Genomic DNA, 20170 nt, shown 5'->3' on the forward strand with positions numbered 1-20170 from the left:
TTTTAAAGTTTTTTTTTCTATTTTCCCTCCATTTCCTTAGAAACCAAACAGCATTTTTCTCCAAAAATGAAAGCCTTCCTTTTTTCAAAACTGATGTGAAACAGCAGATCACCGGATTTAAACAATTTATTTATTTATTCCACAAAATTAGTAAGTGAAGTCTCAAAAATTAGACGCATTTTTCTTTCTTCCCATCATACCACCACTGCAAGGCTTCACCTCTATAAAACTCTTGAATTTCCTTTTTGAATTTTGTGTCTTGTGACTGTCATTTCTTCTTTCCAGCCCCTATTTTCCATTAGAAACATTTCCAGTCTCCCGACTAATCGACCAACTACAGTACCCATGAATTTTTAATTTTTTCAATTATCACTCACACACGAGTTTCATGCGCCCGCAGATTAAAAAAACCATCTGTCCGCCTCCGAAAATCTGAAAATTTTGGAAAAAAGAACAAAGATTTTGGGGAGAGTTTTAGATATGTGTGTGTGGGTGACCTTTTTTTCATTTTTCCGTTGTTTCACCTGTCCTTTTCGGCATAAAAGTGAGAACTTTGCGCATACACTGTGAATGCAGGAAGTTGGGTTTTAGTGGTGTCTGATTTCAGAAACGTTTGCATAAGTTGTCATGGAAACTAGAAAGTGCTGGAAGATTTGTAAATCTATGAAATTTTAGAAATTGGGAGAAGCAGTTTGAGAAAAAAGAAATTCGAAGGAAAAACGATGTGTTACGATCCTTAAATCAAGTATCGTAAAACCTGTAATCGAAGAGCTCCACACTGCCAAGTTTGAGAAAATTTTTCTAGGTTCCTGTCACAGTTATACAAAAGTTGCTAACTAATAAAGTTTTTATCATAACATCACAAACATTTTATCAGTGAACAAAATTCTAATAACTTTGACAGGAGCCGAGATAAATGAGCTCAAACCTGACAGTGTGGGGCCCTTCTATTACAGGTTTTACGGTAAATGGATTGAATTTTTTTGAATCTAATGTAGATTGAAAATTCAAACTCCAAAGACCGAAAAGTTTCTAATTTTTCAGATTGTTGCAATTATTTAAAAAAAAAAATGAAACATCGGATTCCACAAAATTTGGTGGTTTCGAAAAAAAATTCTAGAAGCGAACATCTTTTTCAATAGTCCACTTCCAAAATGTTTTCTGAATGGCTTCAGCAGACACTTCTGAAAAGAAATATCCGTTGTTCGAGATGATCTTAATGGACTTAAATTTTTTTCTAGAATTCAAACTTTTTCAGTCGAAAAATTGTTATATTTATTAGAATGTCTCCAAACTTCTAATCCTCTACTATTCGAAACGGAATTAACAATGAATTTTTGGCATTTTCCGGATTTTTGGATCACTTTATCAAAATTTCTTTGACTACCCGCAATAAACATTTATGGAGTTTAATTTCTAGGTGATCATTAGTTTTCAAGATTGAAGATAATCACTGATATCTTTCTGTTAAGCATAATCTGTCGGTTTATCTGTGACCTGCATAATTATCCGTTTCATCTCCAGGCTTTTTTCCTTCTTAGGTTCTCCAGGAAAAACTTTTTTGAGAAGAGTTATTTTTTGTGTTTTTTCGCTTTCACTTCGAATTATTATAAGAGGAAAAGCAAGTTCCGAGCAATCGTTAATTTTCATTTTCTCCCAAACAATTCAAAATTTTCATTTTCTCCCAAACAATTCAAAATTTTCATTTTCTCACGCCTTCTTAACTTTTTCATTTTTTTTTCTTTTCAACACCATGACTTTTGCTCATTTCCGTTGCCTTTTCACTCTTTCTCTTTTTCCTCCAGGAGAGCTCTCCGGCAGGAAAAAGTAGGCGGAGCATTAATCCAATTGCCCACGCCCCCCTCCACCTCTCCTTGGCGCCGCAGCACCCACGTTTACTCTCACTTCTGATTCTGAATCCCTCCATCAACCTATTCTGAATCATATTCCTCTTGAAACTCTATTGAAATGAGCTCCACTACGGAGAATCCTCTGCTACCGCGGCCCCTAGAGAAAAGTTATTTCCTGAAAATGGATGCGTCTACCGAGGCTGGTGTTTACAAGAAAGAACTTTACAGTCGTTTGATGGCCTCCATCAATGCGACCATGTGCCATGAGCAACCGGATGGAATACTGTACTGCCCCAATCACACTGGAGGTCCGGTTTGGGTCCGCAACGTCTATCCACCGATACAGGTTAGTTGCTTTTTCGAATTCTGAGTAGGGACTCCCTAGGAAGCGAGGATACTGGGGAAAATAACTAGGACATAATGATAGGACGAGTATCATTAAACCATTCTAAAAAAATAAACGAAGGGTAGGAAATCTAAAAAGACCACGACTGGAAAAATTTTTTCAAAGCTACTTGTCAGTTTAAAGGAGCATCTGTAAAGTCTGTGGAAAAAGGGTAGTTTTTACGACTAGTAGTTAATGCTCCGAATTTGTATAGTCCTCTTGTTTCCTGATCATACAATAGAGTCCTCTCGTGATTTCCCACAATCACTGTCAATAGTTTGATTGGATTAGGCAACTTTCCCATGGTCTAGACACCTCGCATGATTGCTTTCTGAGCGTTTCAAATTTCGGAAAAAAATATCTTGACTCACTCACTCATCGCGTGTTGTTTTAACATTCTCAAAACTCTCTGTTGTGAACATCTTCAAAAACAAGTCATGAATTTAGTTTTGATCCTCCGAACTTAAATATAAAGCCAATTTCCTTTATAATCCCATTTCCGGCCATTTTTGGTCCCGGTGACCTTAACGAAATGAGCTCTTTCCGGACGTCATGAGTACTAATGAAACAATGAGATGGGTGGTATCGAGAGAAAGAGGTTGAATAGAATTTTCGATGGGTCGTGGGAGTGTAATAGGATAAATTCTCCCTTGGTTTGCTGGCTAGCAGATTTTTACATCATTAAAAGTGAAGAGTCTTTTCCAATTGAACATCTGTTGAAATCAAAAAACTTGATGACGTGGCTACTAATCATTAAGTATGACAGAAGCCATATCCTGTTCAAATATAGAGCTTCCTTTCGTGAGGTTCCGTTGGGGTTGAAGTACACAGTGTTCATGATTCAGAACATTTCGCAAAAGAACTGCAAAAAATTTTAAATTTGAAAGAGATTGATATGAATTCATATTAAATGAGGTGAGAAGGAAGAAAAAAGAGATTTTTCTTCTTGTTTTTTTTTGGGAGCAGAGAATGGGTTAGCTCAGAATGTGTGTTTTGACTTGGTGATGGTAATCAGATTTTCGGTCCTCGAAATACAATAGGATGTGTCAAAAAGTTATTTTATCTTCCAGACACCCGAAAAAGCTTTCTTTTTTTGGTAAGGGGAACTAAATTCCTTATCGCTAGTTGTCAGACAAAAATACTTGATCCATCAGATTAGACACCAGAAGTCAAGGAATATAAAGGATTTAAAAAAAGAGGGCTTATTAGGACGTAGGTAAGCATCGTAGTCCGTTTACAATTAAGAGCACTCTAAAAGAATTCCACCCAAATTGTCAAATTTGAGCCCATGTATCTCATTTTCTGTAAAATTTATCAAAAAGCGGTAAACTGATAAAATGTTGCTGATATCATGATAAACATTTTATTAGTTGATAACTTTTTGATATCTTTCAAAAGAAGTAAAATATATAGACTTAAAGTTAACGCTCCGGGTGGCGTTCTATTAGAGTGTTTACGGTAATTGAACCGGCTTATATTTTGCAGTGTTTTTGAGAAGGCTGCCGTAAAACCTGTAATAGAAGAACCCCAAACTTTTAGCTTTAAGCTATTTTTTCTCGATTCTTGTAAAATATACCAGAAATTGGTAAACTGATAAATTTTAATCATAATATCATAAGTATTTTGTCAGATGATACATTTTTGATACCTCTCATAGGAATCGGGATAATTGAGCCCAAACTTGATTTTGATGGAGGCCCTTATATTAAAGGTTATGCTCTCTTAAAAATTTCAATCATCAATGTTTACACCTTCGATCCTGAAATCCCAATAACGCACTTTTGACACCTTTTTCATTTATTGCGTTTTTTGCCCACAATTCATACCTTTCCTTCCAGCTCCTCATCAGATATTTTCCTTTATTTTATTCGTAATTAAATCCAAACCTCCTCCTTTATTTTACCCATCGAGAAAAAAAAGATTTAGATTACATCGAGTGTGAACAACAACGCATCTAATTTATTTTCGGTTTGAAAATCGCCAACACACAAAAAATATTCCTGATTTTTTTGGAGGGAAGGGATTTTTGTCTGGAAATACTGTTTTTAAAAAGAAAAAGTCTGAAAAACAGATTATCAGCTATTCACACCTTTTAAATACCCCTTTTTCTGAAAATGCCATTGTGACCCATTTAATGACTCTAGGTTAGCCAAGAAAAACAATAAATAGAAGCTCGCAATTGGAGTAATTATCTCACTTCCCAATTATCTTCCACTTTTCAGAAGCCATTATCCAATTTTTGAAATTCTTTTTTGAAACTGCAGAGAAAAAAAGAAACAATTTTTTCAATTAAATATTGTGACGAGTGGAAGAGAAGGAAGCAATGAGCCGAAGCCGAAGAGCGTTTCTTTTGAAAAAAAGGAAACTAAAAAAATATGTTAGAAACAAAAAAAGAAGGGATGGATTAAAACTTCATACTTCCTCTTTTAAGAAAAATTTCCATAATTGCGACCAAGCATTTGCCGGACCTTCGCAGACCCTGTCATAACTCCTTTTAGAATCAATATTTACTGACCAACTAAATTGGACATGATAGAACTTGACGAGTACTACAAAATGATACTATTTGAAAAACTGTATCTTGTCTATAAGCAAAGTTACAGACAAAATAGTACGAAAAAATGCCAGCCCGGCCCGGGCCTTCCGGGCCGTCCGGGAAGTTTTTGTACTTTGCTTTTTTTTTTTTTTGTACAGACGAAAGGAACGAAAAAAGCAGGCCCGGCCCGGCTCAGCAGTCTTACGAATGATATCATTTTGTAGTACTTGTCGAGCTCTGTCATATCTAATTTAGTTGGTTCAAAAATATTGAATCTGGAAGAAACTATGGCAGTGCCCGCAAAGGCCCGGCAAATGTCCGGATTACGTATGGAGCTTTGTACTTCATCTTTTAAGAAAAAAAATCAGCACTGGAAAACTCAAATATTTCATTTTGACGAACTTTGTTTGCTTTATACGAATCCTTCATTCCAAGAATTGATGAAAAACGTAAAGTCGGCCGAGAATAAACTTTTTCCAATCCTTCAATTTTTAATCCGTTAGTTGGAATTACGAAAAGAAAAAGTGGATGATGTTTTTTTTGGGGTTCAGGTGTTTTCTTTTTTTTGAGAGAGTAATCTCTTTTTTTGAAAGCATCTTCGACGTATTCGACTATATTCATAGAACACTCATTATGAAAATTGGAGTAGGAAGTTGGCGGAAAAAGGAAAAGAAAACAAAAAGCTATTTTCTTCCACTGGAAAAAAAGGGAAAAAAGTAGGAGGGGTTTTCCAGCTGGCTTTAGGTATGATATGGAAGTTCCATTACATTGATTAGAACACTGACAACACTTTTTTGCAGGAGCTCCAACCCAAAGTGCTCATCGTGGTCGTCGTTTTTGTACTTTGCTTCATTGTTGGAGTATGTGGAAACTCATCAATCATCACCATCATTCGAGGGGTTGTGGAGGATCGGAGGAAAAGGTTAGTTCGAATTCAGAGAAAGTTTATTTATTGTGTCTTAACCGGACTTCATGCTTATACTAGAAGTGCGTCAAGTACAATTCTGTATTCTAGATATTTCCACAAAGAAGAAAAACTGAACGCAAGTCTAATTACACTTCCATTTATTTCTAGAATGAAGCGTCATGGGGACAACGCAATCCTCTACATCGGTGCTCTATGTGTCTGCGACTTTGTGATGTCGCTCTCCCTCCCCCCAGCCATTCTGGACTCTGTAATCGGATTCTGGATCTTCGGTACCACTATGTGCAAAGTGCATCATGTCTTCGGAAGTGTCGGTCGTATAGCATCAACCTTCTTGATCACTGCAATGTCATTCGATAGATACGTGGCAGTTTGTTATCCCCATCAACATCGTCTCCGAAGCCGTACCTTTGTCGTCTCAACTATCGTCTGTCTCTCTGCAATCGCATTCGTTCTTCTCCTCCCAATGCTCACCTATGCTAGTGCTAAAGAAATGGTGCTTCATGAGCTGAAGGCTCACGAGTCAGCCAACATCACCAGAGTTCGAGTCTTCAAGTGCTCCGATATGATGCCTGGACCTATTTTCTACTGGTTCACTTCAACGTAAGCACTTGGTCCTATTAAACATTAATCCATTGATAGAATATGTTTCAGTACCTTCATTCTTGGCTACGTGGTCCCACTCATCCTTATCGTTTACTTCAATCTGAAGCTCATCAACAAGTTGTATGCCCATAAGCGAGTCCTTCCTCGCTCTGCCATCCCAGTTCGCCGTGTTGTCGTCTACACCGTCCTAATTGCTGCGGTCTATTTCGTGTGCTGGACTCCATACTGGTTCTCCGTACTCTATGCAATCATAATGTCTCTTCTTGGAAAACCGACCACTAACTCGGAATGGGTGTTGTTTGCTATTTACTGTGTCCACTTGCTTCCATACTTTGGCTCTTCGAGTAACTGGATTTTGTATGGACTTTTGAATACGCAATTGCAGGTGAGTACAATACATGTAGAAGGTAAAATTATAACAAGTCTTTTTATTCAGATGAAGAACGACATTGGAGATGATGGCCAAAGTATCATGACCACCAACGGTGTTCCAGATTTGCCGAGAAGGTAAGAAATATCTATTTCGGGCCACTCTAACATCATTCGTTTGTAGATCAACATCGCGTGGAATTTGTGATGGTGCCTCAACGTCTCGTTCTCTACCTGCTGCTAGCAACCCACAGTGGCAAGTTGATCCTATGCTAACACGTGGAAACTCTGATACAAGTATGGTATTCTATCAAGACACTGAACAAACACATCTCTAGAGACCATTGATTATTTGTGATTCCGATTCGAACTGCCATATCTTAATTTATTCTGTGTGTCATTTTTTTGCTGTCATGTTGTAGTTTTGTGTTGATTTTTTCATATAAGCCCCCTATAACTCATCTCATAAACTGAAATCTCATGTCTTTTCATTCCGGTTAATAAATAAACTGAATTTGATTTTATTGTAAGCATTTGTTCATTGCCATCGAGAAAGAGCTTAACTAATCAAGCAAGCGTCGAATTGTGTCTCAATATTCTCAGAGAAATAATTTAAGAGGTCAGGAACATTAGTAGGAAGGGTGGAATAATTACAGGATAAGAGGAAGCAAGCTAATTGGAGATTTATGGTCCTCGGTTCATTGTGGAGCGGCAAGAGCAATGACTCCGCAAGCTTTACGTGCTCCAGCATTGCCAGTCTTCTTGGATTCCTCTTCTTTGTCGCCAACTCCTTTGCCTAGAATATAAAACCCGGTATGATAGCCCTAGTGCCAATTGATATTACCAAGATCATCCTCGTCAGCATGAACGACCATTGAACGTCCAATCACTGAGTGCTCACCGTACAAAGTGACCAGTTTATCAGTGATATTCACTTTGGCAACACCATCCGAGCCAGCCTCGACGTTTCCCAAGTCTCCGTAGTGGCGGTTGTCGCACTATAGAAGAATTCTTCCAGGTTATTTTTTTTTGGAATATGTAGACTCACACATGGTCCTCCATGCGTTTTTTGGCTTGGATTGAAATGTGGTCCGGCCGAAGTGCATCCGTTAGTTGAGTCTCCATATTGATGGATATGGAATCCATGTTTACCTGGGGTCAACCCCTTGATTTCTCCAGAAATTTCTGCGGGCTTTCCTTCGGACTAAAATTAGAACATTTCAAAAAAAAAGGGCTAGGATAAAATGATACCTGTTTGATCCAGATAGTTCCACAGACATCATCACCACGAAGAACAGCAACGGCACAGTTAGACATTTTTCAGAGTTTTTCAAAAAGCGGTCAGTCACAAACGAAAATGCGATACTGAATGAAAACTAGAAAACTAGGGGCCGCGAAATAGCGAGAAAAGGTAAACAAGAGGGTGCGAGGGTGAAAAAGACAACACCCGGTCTCTTAATTCCACACAACGTCTATGGTGCCTTCCTACTAAAAAACCGAATGTTCCAGCGAACTAAGACTCCAAAGATCCGATAACAGTAAACAAAATGGTGGTCAGTGAACGTCGTATATTTTTAGTGATGATTTTGCACAGGAATTTCCTGCAAATCATTGCTTCCAAAATATGATGTTTTGATTTTGATTTGTAATCTAGCAGGAGGTTATCTGAAATGCAACGGAGCAGCTGAATGAAGCCGAATTTTACTGGTTGAAGTTGAATAGACTTCCTTCATGCTCCAACTTGGAGCTTGTGTTTTACTTCTCCACAAAAAAGGAAAACTGCCACAAAGATAATAAAACACCAAACTTTAGATTCTGAGAGGCTCTCATGAATAACAATTTCTTCGTTTTGGAACTATGAAAATCAGGAACTGTAGCTAGATATAAAACCCCATCCAGAACCCATTTCAACCATCCATTCATCTGGTTCTCTTCCTTCAATCCAACAATGCAATTCAACTTCTTCCATCTTCTTATTCTCTCGGTCTTCGCCGTCATCTTCTTCACTCCAGTTCAATCGGCTCCATCTCACAGTGAAGCTGACATTGAGGCTCTTATGGGTCTTCAGGAGCAAGTCCAAGGATACTTGGGTAATTCCAACTTGAGCCCAGCAGCCAAGAAGCAAATCGAAGACATGATGGCTGCCAAGCAAGCTGCTATCGAGAACAGCTTCAATGGAAAGAAATAAATTGAATTTTGCTGTCTGTTTTCATCAATGAATGTTTATTTCGTTTCAATTCTTTGCGAAAATCTAATTAATAATAATATTTATTACAAGCAATCGAGAATAGCTTCAATGAAATGATATATATATATATATTCACAGGTGGATCGCGAAGAACGTTATATGGGATCGCGCGGTGCCGTATATGCTCGCAATACGAAACATATAGGGGCGCATCGTGCGAGCATATAGGATTCACGCGCCGACTAAAGCATATAAGATCCACGCCGCCGCGCAGCAATTCCTCCCCTCCCCCAGGTCCTAATATTCTCTGTGAACTGAAAATAGTGTTTACCAGTAAAAATTTATTGAAAATTAATAAAAAGGACAAAAAAATGAAGTGAAAAGAACATAAAAAAAAAGAAAAAAGAAAAAATTAACATGTTTGTCTCCTGGCTCCTTGGACTCGATATTTTCGTCGCATTTCTCCCTCTCTATATCCATTAGACGACAGTCCAATCGAGAAGTTGCTCTTGGTTGTTTTTTTTTCTGAAAAACTGAATATATTTTGAAAATTTTTGATAGTTTTACTTATTCACACCGAAAAATTTGTCAAGCCTAGTACTTAGAAAACGAAGCTGCTTTTGCAAATTCGTATACATGATTTATTGAGAGAGCTGAATTTCGTGTGAAGCGATACCTCTAGCAAATCTTGGCACGTTTTTCATCATGTTTCGAAAGCTCCGAAGAACTGGAGTCATAGACACAAGAGTAGAATGCTCCTTACAAGTTCAGTGAAAACAATTTTGCAGGTGTTCTTTTATCGAATAATTTTCGAGCGTTTCAAACACAAAATTCGCTAACCTTTTCGTTTTTCTGTCGGTGCTGTTTCTTTCACTTGTCGTGTGGCCAGTGGAGACGGTGAAGGGTTTAGTTGTCACCGAATTCCGAGCTCCGCTTCTAAAAAATGAAGTCAGTGAGAAACTGAATGTCATGCATGTTTCTTACCTGTAGCTATCCGCCGAAAACTTTTGATTTTCAGCTTTAGGTAGAAATGTGAGGCGTTGGAATCCATCGGTGGGCCTAAAATAATTATTTCTTTAGGAATTTATGTGTAGAAACCCGAGGAAAACGGCTAGAAACGATGAAATTGAGTTCGCAATTGAAAAATTTGTAAAAAAAAAACCTGTGAAATCGTGAAAAATTAAAGAAAATCGAACAAAAATAGGCAAAAATGTCTGCAAATTCATCGAAAATCTGAGTGTAGATTTACGGTAAACAACGCGCGATGCGGGATGTCGGAGCGTCGTTGTGTACTTTTTCAGCGGAATTACCAAATTAAATGGGCAAAAAAATCCGATTCATGTGGAAATATAGAATATTGTGATGTAAAATAAGCAGACAGAGCATAAGGGCATTTTATGGTAACATAAAATCCGGATTTTGACAGGTTTTTTTGGAGTAAACGTCGCAACACAGCCTGCAGAAAATGTTGAACTTTTCAAAGACAAAATTCCCATCAAGGTTAAAGGAATTCCAAGCCTAAAATCCAGCACCTGTATATGTTTTCTGATCATCTGTCTTGGTTAACTACTTTTCACCGATAACACTATTTTTCGATAGTCAACAGTCATAAATACAATTCTTTGAGAACGAAGAATGTTATCCTGAGAATATCAAGAGAAGAGTTTCAAGCTATTATTTCTGCAAAAAACATTTACATGTTCTGTAAATGCTATCAGGTTTCCGTGAAGACACATAATAGAATGATCCACCCCTTCCCCTTTAACTTTCAACTTTCAGCTAATTTATCTGGGTTCCTGTGAAAGATATCAAAAAGTTGTTAACTGACAGCATGTTTTTGATATTATAATAAACATTTTGTCAGTTGATCATTTTCTGATATCTTTTACAGGAAATGAGATATATGGGATCGAAGTTTACAGTTCTCGAGCACTCGATTAGAATGTTGAGAGAATATGGAACCTATATGCGAGCACGGACTGGGCATATGCTTTCCCTGCCTACTCGACGCCCACCACCGCCCACCAGCAACCACCAGCTCATATAGAGGGCATAACGAACGCTATATGCGCGCATTCCCAGTATGGGCCACAATGCGCCCATATAGTGTTCTGCGCGATCCACCTGTGTTGAATCCATTTTTAAAAGTAAAATTTTCATAGATTTTCGTTTGGTTCTAAATTCAAAGTGAGATATTTACTACTCAAGTTCGTAATGAATCAGTTCATGACCCAAGTAGGTCCGGAAAACATATAAACGCGATTAAAAGATAAAAAGACGTGCCAAATGGCTTTTGTGACAATTTAGGATGTGAAGTAGCATCAATTGGTATAAAAGCAAATGAGCAATGTTGAGAAATATTCCAGAACAAGGGCGTTCCAGCAAAAAACCAAAAATGGAACCTAATTCAAATGACCGTAAGCTCAATTATCCCAATTCTATGAAAGATATCCAAAATGCGTCAATTAACAAACACTTCTGATTTTATGATAAACAATTTATCAGTTGGCCACCATTCGTATCTTCGTTATTTTTCAATCATTGAAAACAAGTCGGTTGACATAAAGACAATGTAAGTACCTTTTTATATGTTATAGGACTAATTTTATTCACAGAAGAAAAAATTGATTCCAAAAAATTTCGAGAGTCGAGATTGCCAGGTAGAAGAGAAGCAAATCTAAGACTACCAAGCTGAGCATTTTCAAAATGAGTTGGTATATCGGGAATGTTCGGAATAAGGTTATCGTGTTTTAAGACTCGTGTGTTGCTCGGTTGCCACCAACGATTCTTTTGTCATAAAGCTGACTTCTCTCTGATTACTCATTTATCTGAAATTACTTCCCCTATAGCAAATACCAAAGCTCACCGAAGCAAGTCATAAAACCTCCAACAATCGGAGAGATAAAAACTGAGAAATTCCCTTAAATCAATCGTTTGATGGCCGAGAACTTCCAACAAGGAACTGGAACTAGGTATAAAATCCCATCCGGAGCCCATTCAAATCATCCACTCATCTGGTTTTCTTCTTCCAATCCAACAATGCAATTCAACTTCTTCCATCTTCTTATTCTCTCGGTCTTCGCCGTTGTCTTCTTCACTCCAGTTCAATCTGCTCCATCTCACAGTGAAGCTGACATTGAGGCTCTCATGGGTCTTCAGGAGCAAGTCCAAGGATACTTGGGCAATTTCAACTTGAGCCCAGCAGCCAAGAAGCAAATCGAAGACATGATGGCCGCTAAGCAAGCTGCTATTGAGAACAGCTTCAATGGAAAGAAGTAAATTTAATTATCCTGTCCGTTTTCATTAATAAATATCTTTACTTTAAGTTTTCGAAAACTTCAATAACATTGAAAATGAAATTAATCTTGAGCGTACAAATGGTAACTGAAACAGTCAGTTAATTAGTTTCGTACTGAAACTGAATGATTCAGAAAGAAAATCGATTCATCATTTTGGTAACGGTTCCACTGATTTACTACTATTGAAAATTCTAGAAAACTTCAAGAAAACTGCTCAACCATAAATGTTGAAAAAAGAAACATTATTCATAGAAATTTCTATAGGAAGGAAATGATTTCACTCAAACGGTTCCTTTATTGTCCCTTGTCTTCTTTGTATCCCTAGGTGTAATCTTGTCACTTTCCCATGCCCCTTTATTTGCCTCCAATCAATGAATGACATTGTAGAAAGAGAAAGAAAAAAAGTAACACACAATTCTCGAATAAACATGCAGTATTACACTGTAGTTAGCTTCTCTTCTCGATCTCTTCTTCATTGATTATCAGAATCTGATTTCCCTATTCTACTTTATAGTGTTACTAGATTACACACTTTTTTTTCTTACTTTTCTTATGCTTTGGTCTTCTTTTAGATTTCAACAATCTCACTTTTTGGATTAAAATTTTTCCAATACCGTAAACACTCTAATAGAACGCCACCTATTTCTCAACTTCGAGTCAATTTATTTTGGTTTCTGTGAAAGATATCAAAAGTGGGGAAATGTTCATCATAATATCAAAAATGTTTTGTCAGTGGACAACTTTTTAGCATAGTTGCCAAATTTCGGGCCGCCCCGGGGTCTGTACGGACGCTGATTTTCTTGAACGTTTTTTTCGAAATTTTTGGCATTTTTTCAAAAATATATACAAAAATGACCTATTTCTGACTACTTTCTACTTTGTTAATTTTGTTAAAAAATGTAACCTTTTTTCTTTTTTTGCTCAAAAAAATTATCCAGTTTTTCATTGGAAAATTTTCAGCAGTGGTAGGCGGGCCGGGCGGAGGAAATTCGCCTACCGGCCCGGCCCGGCCCGGCCTTTTGCAACTATGCCTTTTAGTATCTTTAACAGAAACCGAGATATATAGGCTCAAAATTGAAAGGGTGGCGTTCTATTAGAGTGTTTACGGTATTTTTCAGAATCTCTAATAAATAACTACATCCTAGTCATCCGTCCAAAACAGTGTCCTTTTTTGTTTACCTTTATTTTAAAATAAGAAAAAATAGTAGAAAGTAGAGACGATAAAGAAATGATGAGTGTGATAACAATAAACATGGGTTCCGCTGTTGGTGTTTTCATGGGTCTTTTTTACCGAAGATGGGAATTTTGGAACCATTAGACTATTTTTAAAACTATCCCCAGTAAAATTCAATAATCTTTATTTTCGAACTTTTTAAAAATTCGGAACAGTCGGATTTTCAGAATTTTCAGTTTTTTTTTAAATTTCAATTTAGATTTTCCAAAATCAAAATAATTTTGACGATTTCACTAATATTTTCTAAAACTGCGAGAACGAAAAAAGTTCTTGAAATTCCGAAATTTTAAAAGTTGTGAATTTTTTAAAAATCATAAAAATTCCAACTTCTCAAGTTTTTGATAGTTTTAAACTTTTCAACATAAAATATAAATTTTCTGCTTTTTAGCTTCCAAGTTTTAGAATAATTTTTTTTGTTTCAGAAATTAAAAATTCTTCAGAATTAAATAATTATAAGTTCGTCCTCAAAGAAACTTTCAGCTAAATGTCATTTAAGTTGGGTCTAAAAAACAACCTCCATGAATATTGAATATTTCGCAATAAAAAAAATCAGTTCAGAACATTCCGACTTGCCGGTATTCCCCTAAAATCTCTAGAAATGGCTCCATATTGCACTTTGAGCATTTTCCTGCGGAGTCTACTCTACATTGGTCTGATCATTTACTTTGTTGTCTTATCACACACCTCCATCCATATAGACAACACTTTGCTCTCTTCTTATTTCACACTATCACTTTATTCAGCAGGTCTTGTTCTTTTTTTCAATTGATACCACATCACCATAGCATTTTTATTATTCAAAGTGTCTTCTTTTTTGTCTTCAGCAGTTCTTCAAATTCTTGCAGTCCATTTTATATACAGATTTTTTATTTTCCAAAATTTCAGCACACAAAATGTCAGTTCAATCAAAACTTTTGGAAACTGCAATGGACCCTGATAAACGGCGGAGGGCCTTGTTAATAGCGGCTGGAGGAGTGGCGGCAGTGGCAGTGGCTCAATGGATAGCTCTTCGAAAATCTCAGAAAACACATCACAAATTGGTAAAGGAAGATAGTGTAGCATCAGATGGAACACCTAAAAAGAACAAGAAGAAAGCGTTTGATCCTCAATTTTTGAAGCAATTGAAGGAATTGTTGAGGATTATGGTTCCTGGTATTTTCAGTAAGGAAGCTGGAATTATTGGTAAGATCAGAAAAAAATCTTTAAAATTTGAATACTTTCTTGAATTTTCTTTATTTAGGAATGCATTCAATCATTCTGATGTGCAGAACATTTTTGACAATTTATGTGGCTCAATTGGAAGGCTCTATGGTGCAATCCATTGTTGAGAAGGTATGTTTTGAAAATATGAAAAAAATATTGTTGAGCATTCAGGATGTCCTTCAATTCGTTCTCCATTTGATAAAATGGATTCTTGTCGCACTTCCAGCCACATTTGTCAATTCCATGATAAGATTTTTCGAGTCTTATTTGGGATTGGCTTTCAGAACTAGACTCACCAAGCACGCATATCAGCAATATTTCTCGGTAACCTTTTTTATTTTAGAGCCTTTTTTTAAAAACCATTCTCTCAGGACCAAACGTATTACGCAGTGTCCAATCTGGACACCCGACTCCAGAATGCCGATCAATGCCTCACTGAAGACATCACGATGTTCTCACAGAGTGTGGCTCATCTTTACTCACATCTGACCAAGCCAGTCCTAGATATTGCTCTCATTACGTAAGATATTATTTCCAGATTTTGAAAACCTTAGAATTTCAGATTCACACTCCTCAAACTAGCGGTACAACGTGGAACGGGTCAATCAACATTCCTTCCAACGTGCATGGCGATTCTAGCAGTCTCCATTACAGCTAAAATTCTAAAAGCGGTGTCACCTAGATTCGGACACATGGTTGCGGAAGAGGCAAAACGAAAAGGACACTTGAGATACTTGCACTCAAGAATTATCACAAATTCTGAAGAGATTGCATTCTATGGAGGACACCAAGCCGAGTATAAGCAGTTGGATGGAGCATTCAACTCTCTGTATCAACAAATGATGTTGATTTTCAAGAAACGTATTCCCTACATTATGATTGAGCAGTTCCTTATGAAATATGTGTGGTCTGGTACTGGAATGGTCATGATTGCTCTTCCGATCCTTGCAGCAGAGTATGCAGATGATGAAAGTGAGTAGTTTGATAAGAAAATAATCGGACTGAAGAATAGGAGTAAGCATATTTGTATTTGAACTGACAAAAATTCTTTGAAGTTGTTCACTAGATAGAAAATTTTCAGAATCCACCAAACTCGAAGATCTTCCGGACCATGGAGTTTCTGAACGAACACGTGGATACGCTACAGCCAAGACGCTTCTTTTTAACTCGGCAGATGCAGTAGAAAGATTAATGACAAGTTATAAGGAGGTTACTGAATTGGCTGGATACACAGGAAGAGTTCATGAGATGTTCAAAGTGTTCGATGATGCAAAGAAAGGAATCTATCAGAGACAACTTGTTAGTGGAGGTGCAGTGGAAGGGCAGAGAGGAGAGAGATTCGATACTAGTCGGATTGAGGGTGAGATACTGAATTTGTTGAATGGATGTTAATTTGGTTATTCCAGGTGTCATCACAGACTCTGAAACCGATGAGATTGTACTCAACTCTGTTCCGATAGTCACACCAAACGGGGATGTAGTTGTGAAGAACATGTCGCTGACGGTAAGATTTTTGAATCTAAAAAATTGTTCGGAAACCATGAAATTTTATAGATCACTCCTGGAATGCACGTGCTGATAACTGGACCCAACGGATGCGGAAAGAGTTCCCTTTTCAGAATTCTCGGAGGACTTTGGCCAGTTTATAGGTTAGCATATCTGCTAATACCATCCACACCCTTGTTTATTTTTTCCAGAGGTCACCTCGAGAAACCAGTCTCTGATCGTATGTACTACATTCCACAAAGACCATACATGACTCTTGGAACACTTCGAGATCAAGTGATCTATCCAGATACCACAGTTCAAATGAGACGACGCGGAATCACTGATCAAGACCTCATGATTATGTTGAGAATTGTGCATTTGGAGCATATTGTGGAGAGAGAAGGTGGTTGGGACGCACAGAACGATTGGATGGATGTGCTTTCAGGAGGAGAGAAGCAGAGGATGGGAATGGCTAGAGTATTCTATCATAGGTAAGTTATTCAAGTGAATCTGTCTTCAAGTTTGAAAAATTCAGACCCAAGTATGCTCTTCTTGATGAATGCACATCTGCAGTTTCTATTGATGTAGAGGGAAGCATTTATCAAGCCATCAAAGATAATGGAATTACCCTTCTTACAGTAACCCATAGACCTAGCTTATGGTAAGATTTTCTAACATAAAACTTCACTTAAAAAGTTCGTAATGAAACAATAATTTATAGGAAATTCCACACTCACCTGCTACAATATGATGGTGAAGGGGGCTACAAGGTCTCATCATTGAACGAAAAGACTATTGGAGAACGAATGAGTTATTCGGAAGAAAAACAACAGTTGGAGAGACAGTTAGCAGAAGTTCCACGGTGGAAGGAACGTCTTCAGGAAGTATGCCAATTACTGGGCGACGAGGATCACTTGAACATGACTCTTGATACCGATGATAGTGAATAGGCAATTTGAAAAAAAAAGATGAAATTAAGGGTTAATTGTATGTATATATTTTTGGTTTTGTTTTTCAAATTTGAAATCGTGTATTCATAGGTTTTTTTCTCATCAAATTATATTTCAATAAATTATATAAGGTTTCAATTCGTGATGCTTTCCAAATTCATGTTTTTTCCATACCAACACTCATCGAGAAAAAAAAGAAGAAAACAAGAGTTCTCTCTTCTAATCCCTCGTAGCGCGCCACTCGGTTTCCCCCATGAGCTCAGTGTAAACTTGCCTGCGTCTCTTCACCTGACACACTCTCTGCCTGTCTCAAAGAATATCTGCCCTCCGGCTCCTTTCTCTAAAGTCTCTTTCTTTTGTGTTTTCTTCTTTATGTTTTTTTATGTTTTTTTTTACTTCAACTCAGCTCACTCAACTTCTCTTTGAGTCGGGTGTCATTTTTATGTTTTTCTCTTCATTCTCCATTTATAATTTTCACTTTAATAACTTCCTAGAATTAGGTCTTTTCATAGGCCATTAAATGCAAAAACTTTTTTTAACAATCAAGTAAGCTTTTGTAAAAAAAGCCGATTTTAAATCATTTAAAAAACATTGCTTTGAAATAGTCAGAATCATACACGACTGGATTATAAAAATACCTTTCAAATTTACCGTAAAACGTGTATTAGAAGCCCCAGCTGAGTTATAACTTTAAGCCAATTTTTCTCGGTTCCTGTCAATGGCTTAAAAAAGTGATGAACTGATAAATAGTTTATCATAATATCATCAATATTTTATCAGTTGACAGATTTCTGATATCTTTCATAGGAACCGAGATAATTGATTTCAAAATGCACATAAAGGGTTACACATTATTGCATGATGCAAATTCTCTTTAAATGTGTTCCAACAACTTTGAATTAAAAATTTTACAAAAAAATCTTCTGAATTTCTAAGGGCACAAATTTCTTCCTGTCTATGTCTGTCAAATTATTCTCTGTACACAATCTGACATCAGGTTTCCTTCTAAGACGTTCAAAATTTTTCCGTCTTGAATGACGAGTGATGGTCGTTGAAACACGAGACGATTGTTGTTTTCACTAGGAAGGTTCTCAAACAGCTGTGACCCAACCAACTGACACAAACGTAATTGAGTCTCCTCGTGAATAGGTTCTTCAGGAGTTTTCAAACTGCTGTTGTTAAGTAGGTGCTCGTTTAAATGAATGATTTCACTCATCTGTTTGGTGTTCTGTTCTTGAACATAGGAGGCTCATAAAGTTTTAGTGAAAGTTTTCAAAGTCATAAATTGTCTTCAAAAAATTTTAAAACTTACCGCTCACACTTTTAAGTACCAACTGACACAACCGTTATTGAGCTTCTCCTCAAAAATAGGCCAGGTCTCTGAGATTTTTAAAAAAGTTGTGTTGTTACACAACTCGTTCAGAATGATTTTTTCTTTCGTTCATTATCTCAGTTTTCAAACACAAATGCGAAGTTTTCGCTTTCACGAAATTTGACATAATCAGTTGGAAAGGCAGTCACCAAAAAATGAATGAATTATTATCAACCGTTCCAATGCTAATTACCGCACTTCCTCTTAAACCAAGAAGCCTACTCAAACAGTCAACTTCAAGTTCAAATATCTCGGTTCCTATGATAGATAGGAGAATTTGTTAACTGATGAAATATTGGTGATATTATTATAAATAATTTATCGGTAGACATCATTCTGACATATTTTACAGGAATCGAGATATTTGAGCTCAAAGTTGACGGTTTGGATGGGATTCTATTACAGGAAGAAATGTATCTTTTAATTTTTCAACTCTCTTCTCTCATCTACTTCTATGTTTTATATGTTTTTTCATTTTTCAGAATGTCTACCCCAATTCCTCCACAATCTCCTCCAAGCACCCCCACCAAGTCCAATCGAACAAGATCTTTCTCGGGAGCCGCCACGGTAGCCAATACGGCATGCATATGTGGAAACGTTCCTATCGGTAAGAACTTTTGAAAAATGGATATATTAAAAGATGAAATTTTCAGCTCTCAATGCAAACACTTTGGCAGACACATTGAAAGTTTCTCCTTTGTATAAGCAGCAAGAGTGAGTTATTGGATATTTATGATGTTCGGGAGATTTCGGTTTTTGTTGAGGGGAATCGTTAAAACTGCCCGGAGCCTCTTATCGGAATCAAAAGATCAAAAATCCACATCTTCGATTTCCATTGAAAATCTTCTGTGTCCCATTGTTATTTTATTATGTTACATAGTTTTGTTTATCATTCAGCTTCTCTTTTCCTTTTGTTTATCGTTCTTCCCACACAAACACATACACAATTGCATTCATTTCAGCTTCCTTTCTCTCTAAACCTTTTCCTATTCTTTTCATTTTTAGTTCAGCACGCTGGAACGCGGCCGCACAGGTATACCGAACTTCTCGTGCTGTTTCGCCAACTTTGGAAGAGAAGGAAAAATTCGGGTTCGACAACGCCTACATAAATCAAATGATCAGCCCGAAAATGTCGATTCCAAAGTGAGTATTCGGTTCTGCTGACTAAGCAGAGTGAGAAGTATTTTAGAACTCCAATTTCGTTGGAAGAGATTGCCGATATGAATAGAAGACGTCATGAAATGGTGAGTTCTTTTAACGGTTGAAATGAAATTCTAATTTAGTCTTCAGGAAGGCGGCGTGATTCCATCGGATGATGACGTTGGACCTTTGGAACTTGAAGCCATTGCTGCGGTTCACGAGTTGGCCCACGAAGTAGAAGACATAAGTGTCTCCGAAATGCTTCCAAGGACCAGTGACCTCATTTTTGTCAATGTTAAGACCCAAGAAGGCTCACCATACACCCTGGAGTTAACTATGAAGGGGTGGAGAATTGCTTCATCGCATACGGATTGTATGAACGGAGATTATACAAAGGTAACATTTACTGAATAATTTAATGTTTTCAAAATCTCGTTTTCCGATCTCCCTTCATACAAAGTACTACCGAAATGCTCGCGAATTGCTGAAATTCATATCACCAGATCATGCAACGAAGTTCAACGAGTGTGTAGCTGAGAAGTTGAATAAATTAGCAGAGGTAGGAATTTTAAGAATTTTATTTTAAACAGAAAAATTTCAGGTAACCGTTCAGTAGAAAACAATA

The 20170-nt window shown here is 37.1% G+C and overlaps 7 protein-coding genes across 7 annotated transcripts; 5 read left to right on the forward strand and 2 right to left on the reverse strand.

Moving 5' to 3' along the window:
• Nucleotides 1–1968: 1968 nt before the first annotated feature.
• Nucleotides 1969–7009, forward strand: CBG00382 (the record flags this gene model as incomplete). Its single annotated transcript, XM_002632318.2, has 6 exons — nucleotides 1969–2196; nucleotides 5572–5693; nucleotides 5847–6299; nucleotides 6351–6687; nucleotides 6739–6809; nucleotides 6856–7009. 6 exons carry the CDS (start codon nucleotides 1969–1971, stop codon nucleotides 7007–7009), a joined length of 1365 nt encoding a protein of 454 aa, XP_002632364.2.
• A 360-nt stretch (nucleotides 7010–7369) lies between these two features.
• On the reverse strand, nucleotides 7370–7988 carry CBG00383 (the record flags this gene model as incomplete). Its single annotated transcript, XM_002632319.1, has 4 exons — nucleotides 7370–7467; nucleotides 7516–7669; nucleotides 7720–7875; nucleotides 7923–7988. The coding sequence occupies 4 exons, from the start codon at nucleotides 7986–7988 to the stop codon at nucleotides 7370–7372; spliced, it is 474 nt and encodes a 157-aa protein (XP_002632365.1).
• A 631-nt stretch (nucleotides 7989–8619) lies between these two features.
• On the forward strand, nucleotides 8620–8859 carry CBG00384 (the record flags this gene model as incomplete). Its single annotated transcript, XM_002632320.1, has 1 exon — nucleotides 8620–8859. One exon carries the CDS (start codon nucleotides 8620–8622, stop codon nucleotides 8857–8859), a length of 240 nt encoding a protein of 79 aa, XP_002632366.1.
• Nucleotides 8860–9271: 412 nt separating this feature from the next.
• CBG00385 lies at nucleotides 9272–9910 on the reverse strand (the record flags this gene model as incomplete). The annotated part of the gene is made up of 2 exons (XM_002632321.1): nucleotides 9272–9384; nucleotides 9844–9910. 2 exons carry the CDS (start codon nucleotides 9908–9910, stop codon nucleotides 9272–9274), a joined length of 180 nt encoding a protein of 59 aa, XP_002632367.1.
• A 1988-nt stretch (nucleotides 9911–11898) lies between these two features.
• On the forward strand, nucleotides 11899–12138 carry CBG00386 (the record flags this gene model as incomplete). Its single annotated transcript, XM_002632322.2, has 1 exon — nucleotides 11899–12138. One exon carries the CDS (start codon nucleotides 11899–11901, stop codon nucleotides 12136–12138), a length of 240 nt encoding a protein of 79 aa, XP_002632368.2.
• Nucleotides 12139–14285: 2147 nt separating this feature from the next.
• Cbr-pmp-4 lies at nucleotides 14286–17033 on the forward strand (the record flags this gene model as incomplete). The annotated part of the gene is made up of 10 exons (XM_045244729.1): nucleotides 14286–14574; nucleotides 14633–14919; nucleotides 14967–15115; nucleotides 15158–15567; nucleotides 15677–15955; nucleotides 16002–16099; nucleotides 16150–16244; nucleotides 16293–16574; nucleotides 16619–16744; nucleotides 16805–17033. 10 exons carry the CDS (start codon nucleotides 14286–14288, stop codon nucleotides 17031–17033), a joined length of 2244 nt encoding a protein of 747 aa, XP_045091557.1.
• Nucleotides 17034–18888: 1855 nt separating this feature from the next.
• On the forward strand, nucleotides 18889–20161 carry CBG00388 (the record flags this gene model as incomplete). The annotated part of the gene is made up of 6 exons (XM_045244730.1): nucleotides 18889–19012; nucleotides 19059–19119; nucleotides 19411–19548; nucleotides 19595–19649; nucleotides 19696–19941; nucleotides 20147–20161. The coding sequence occupies 6 exons, from the start codon at nucleotides 18889–18891 to the stop codon at nucleotides 20159–20161; spliced, it is 639 nt and encodes a 212-aa protein (XP_045091558.1).
• Between the last annotated feature and the right edge of the window lie 9 nt (nucleotides 20162–20170).

Source organism: Caenorhabditis briggsae (assembly GCF_000004555.2).
Source record: "Caenorhabditis briggsae complete genome, chrIV, whole genome shotgun sequence".
Taxonomy (NCBI): Eukaryota; Metazoa; Nematoda; class Chromadorea; order Rhabditida; family Rhabditidae; genus Caenorhabditis; species Caenorhabditis briggsae.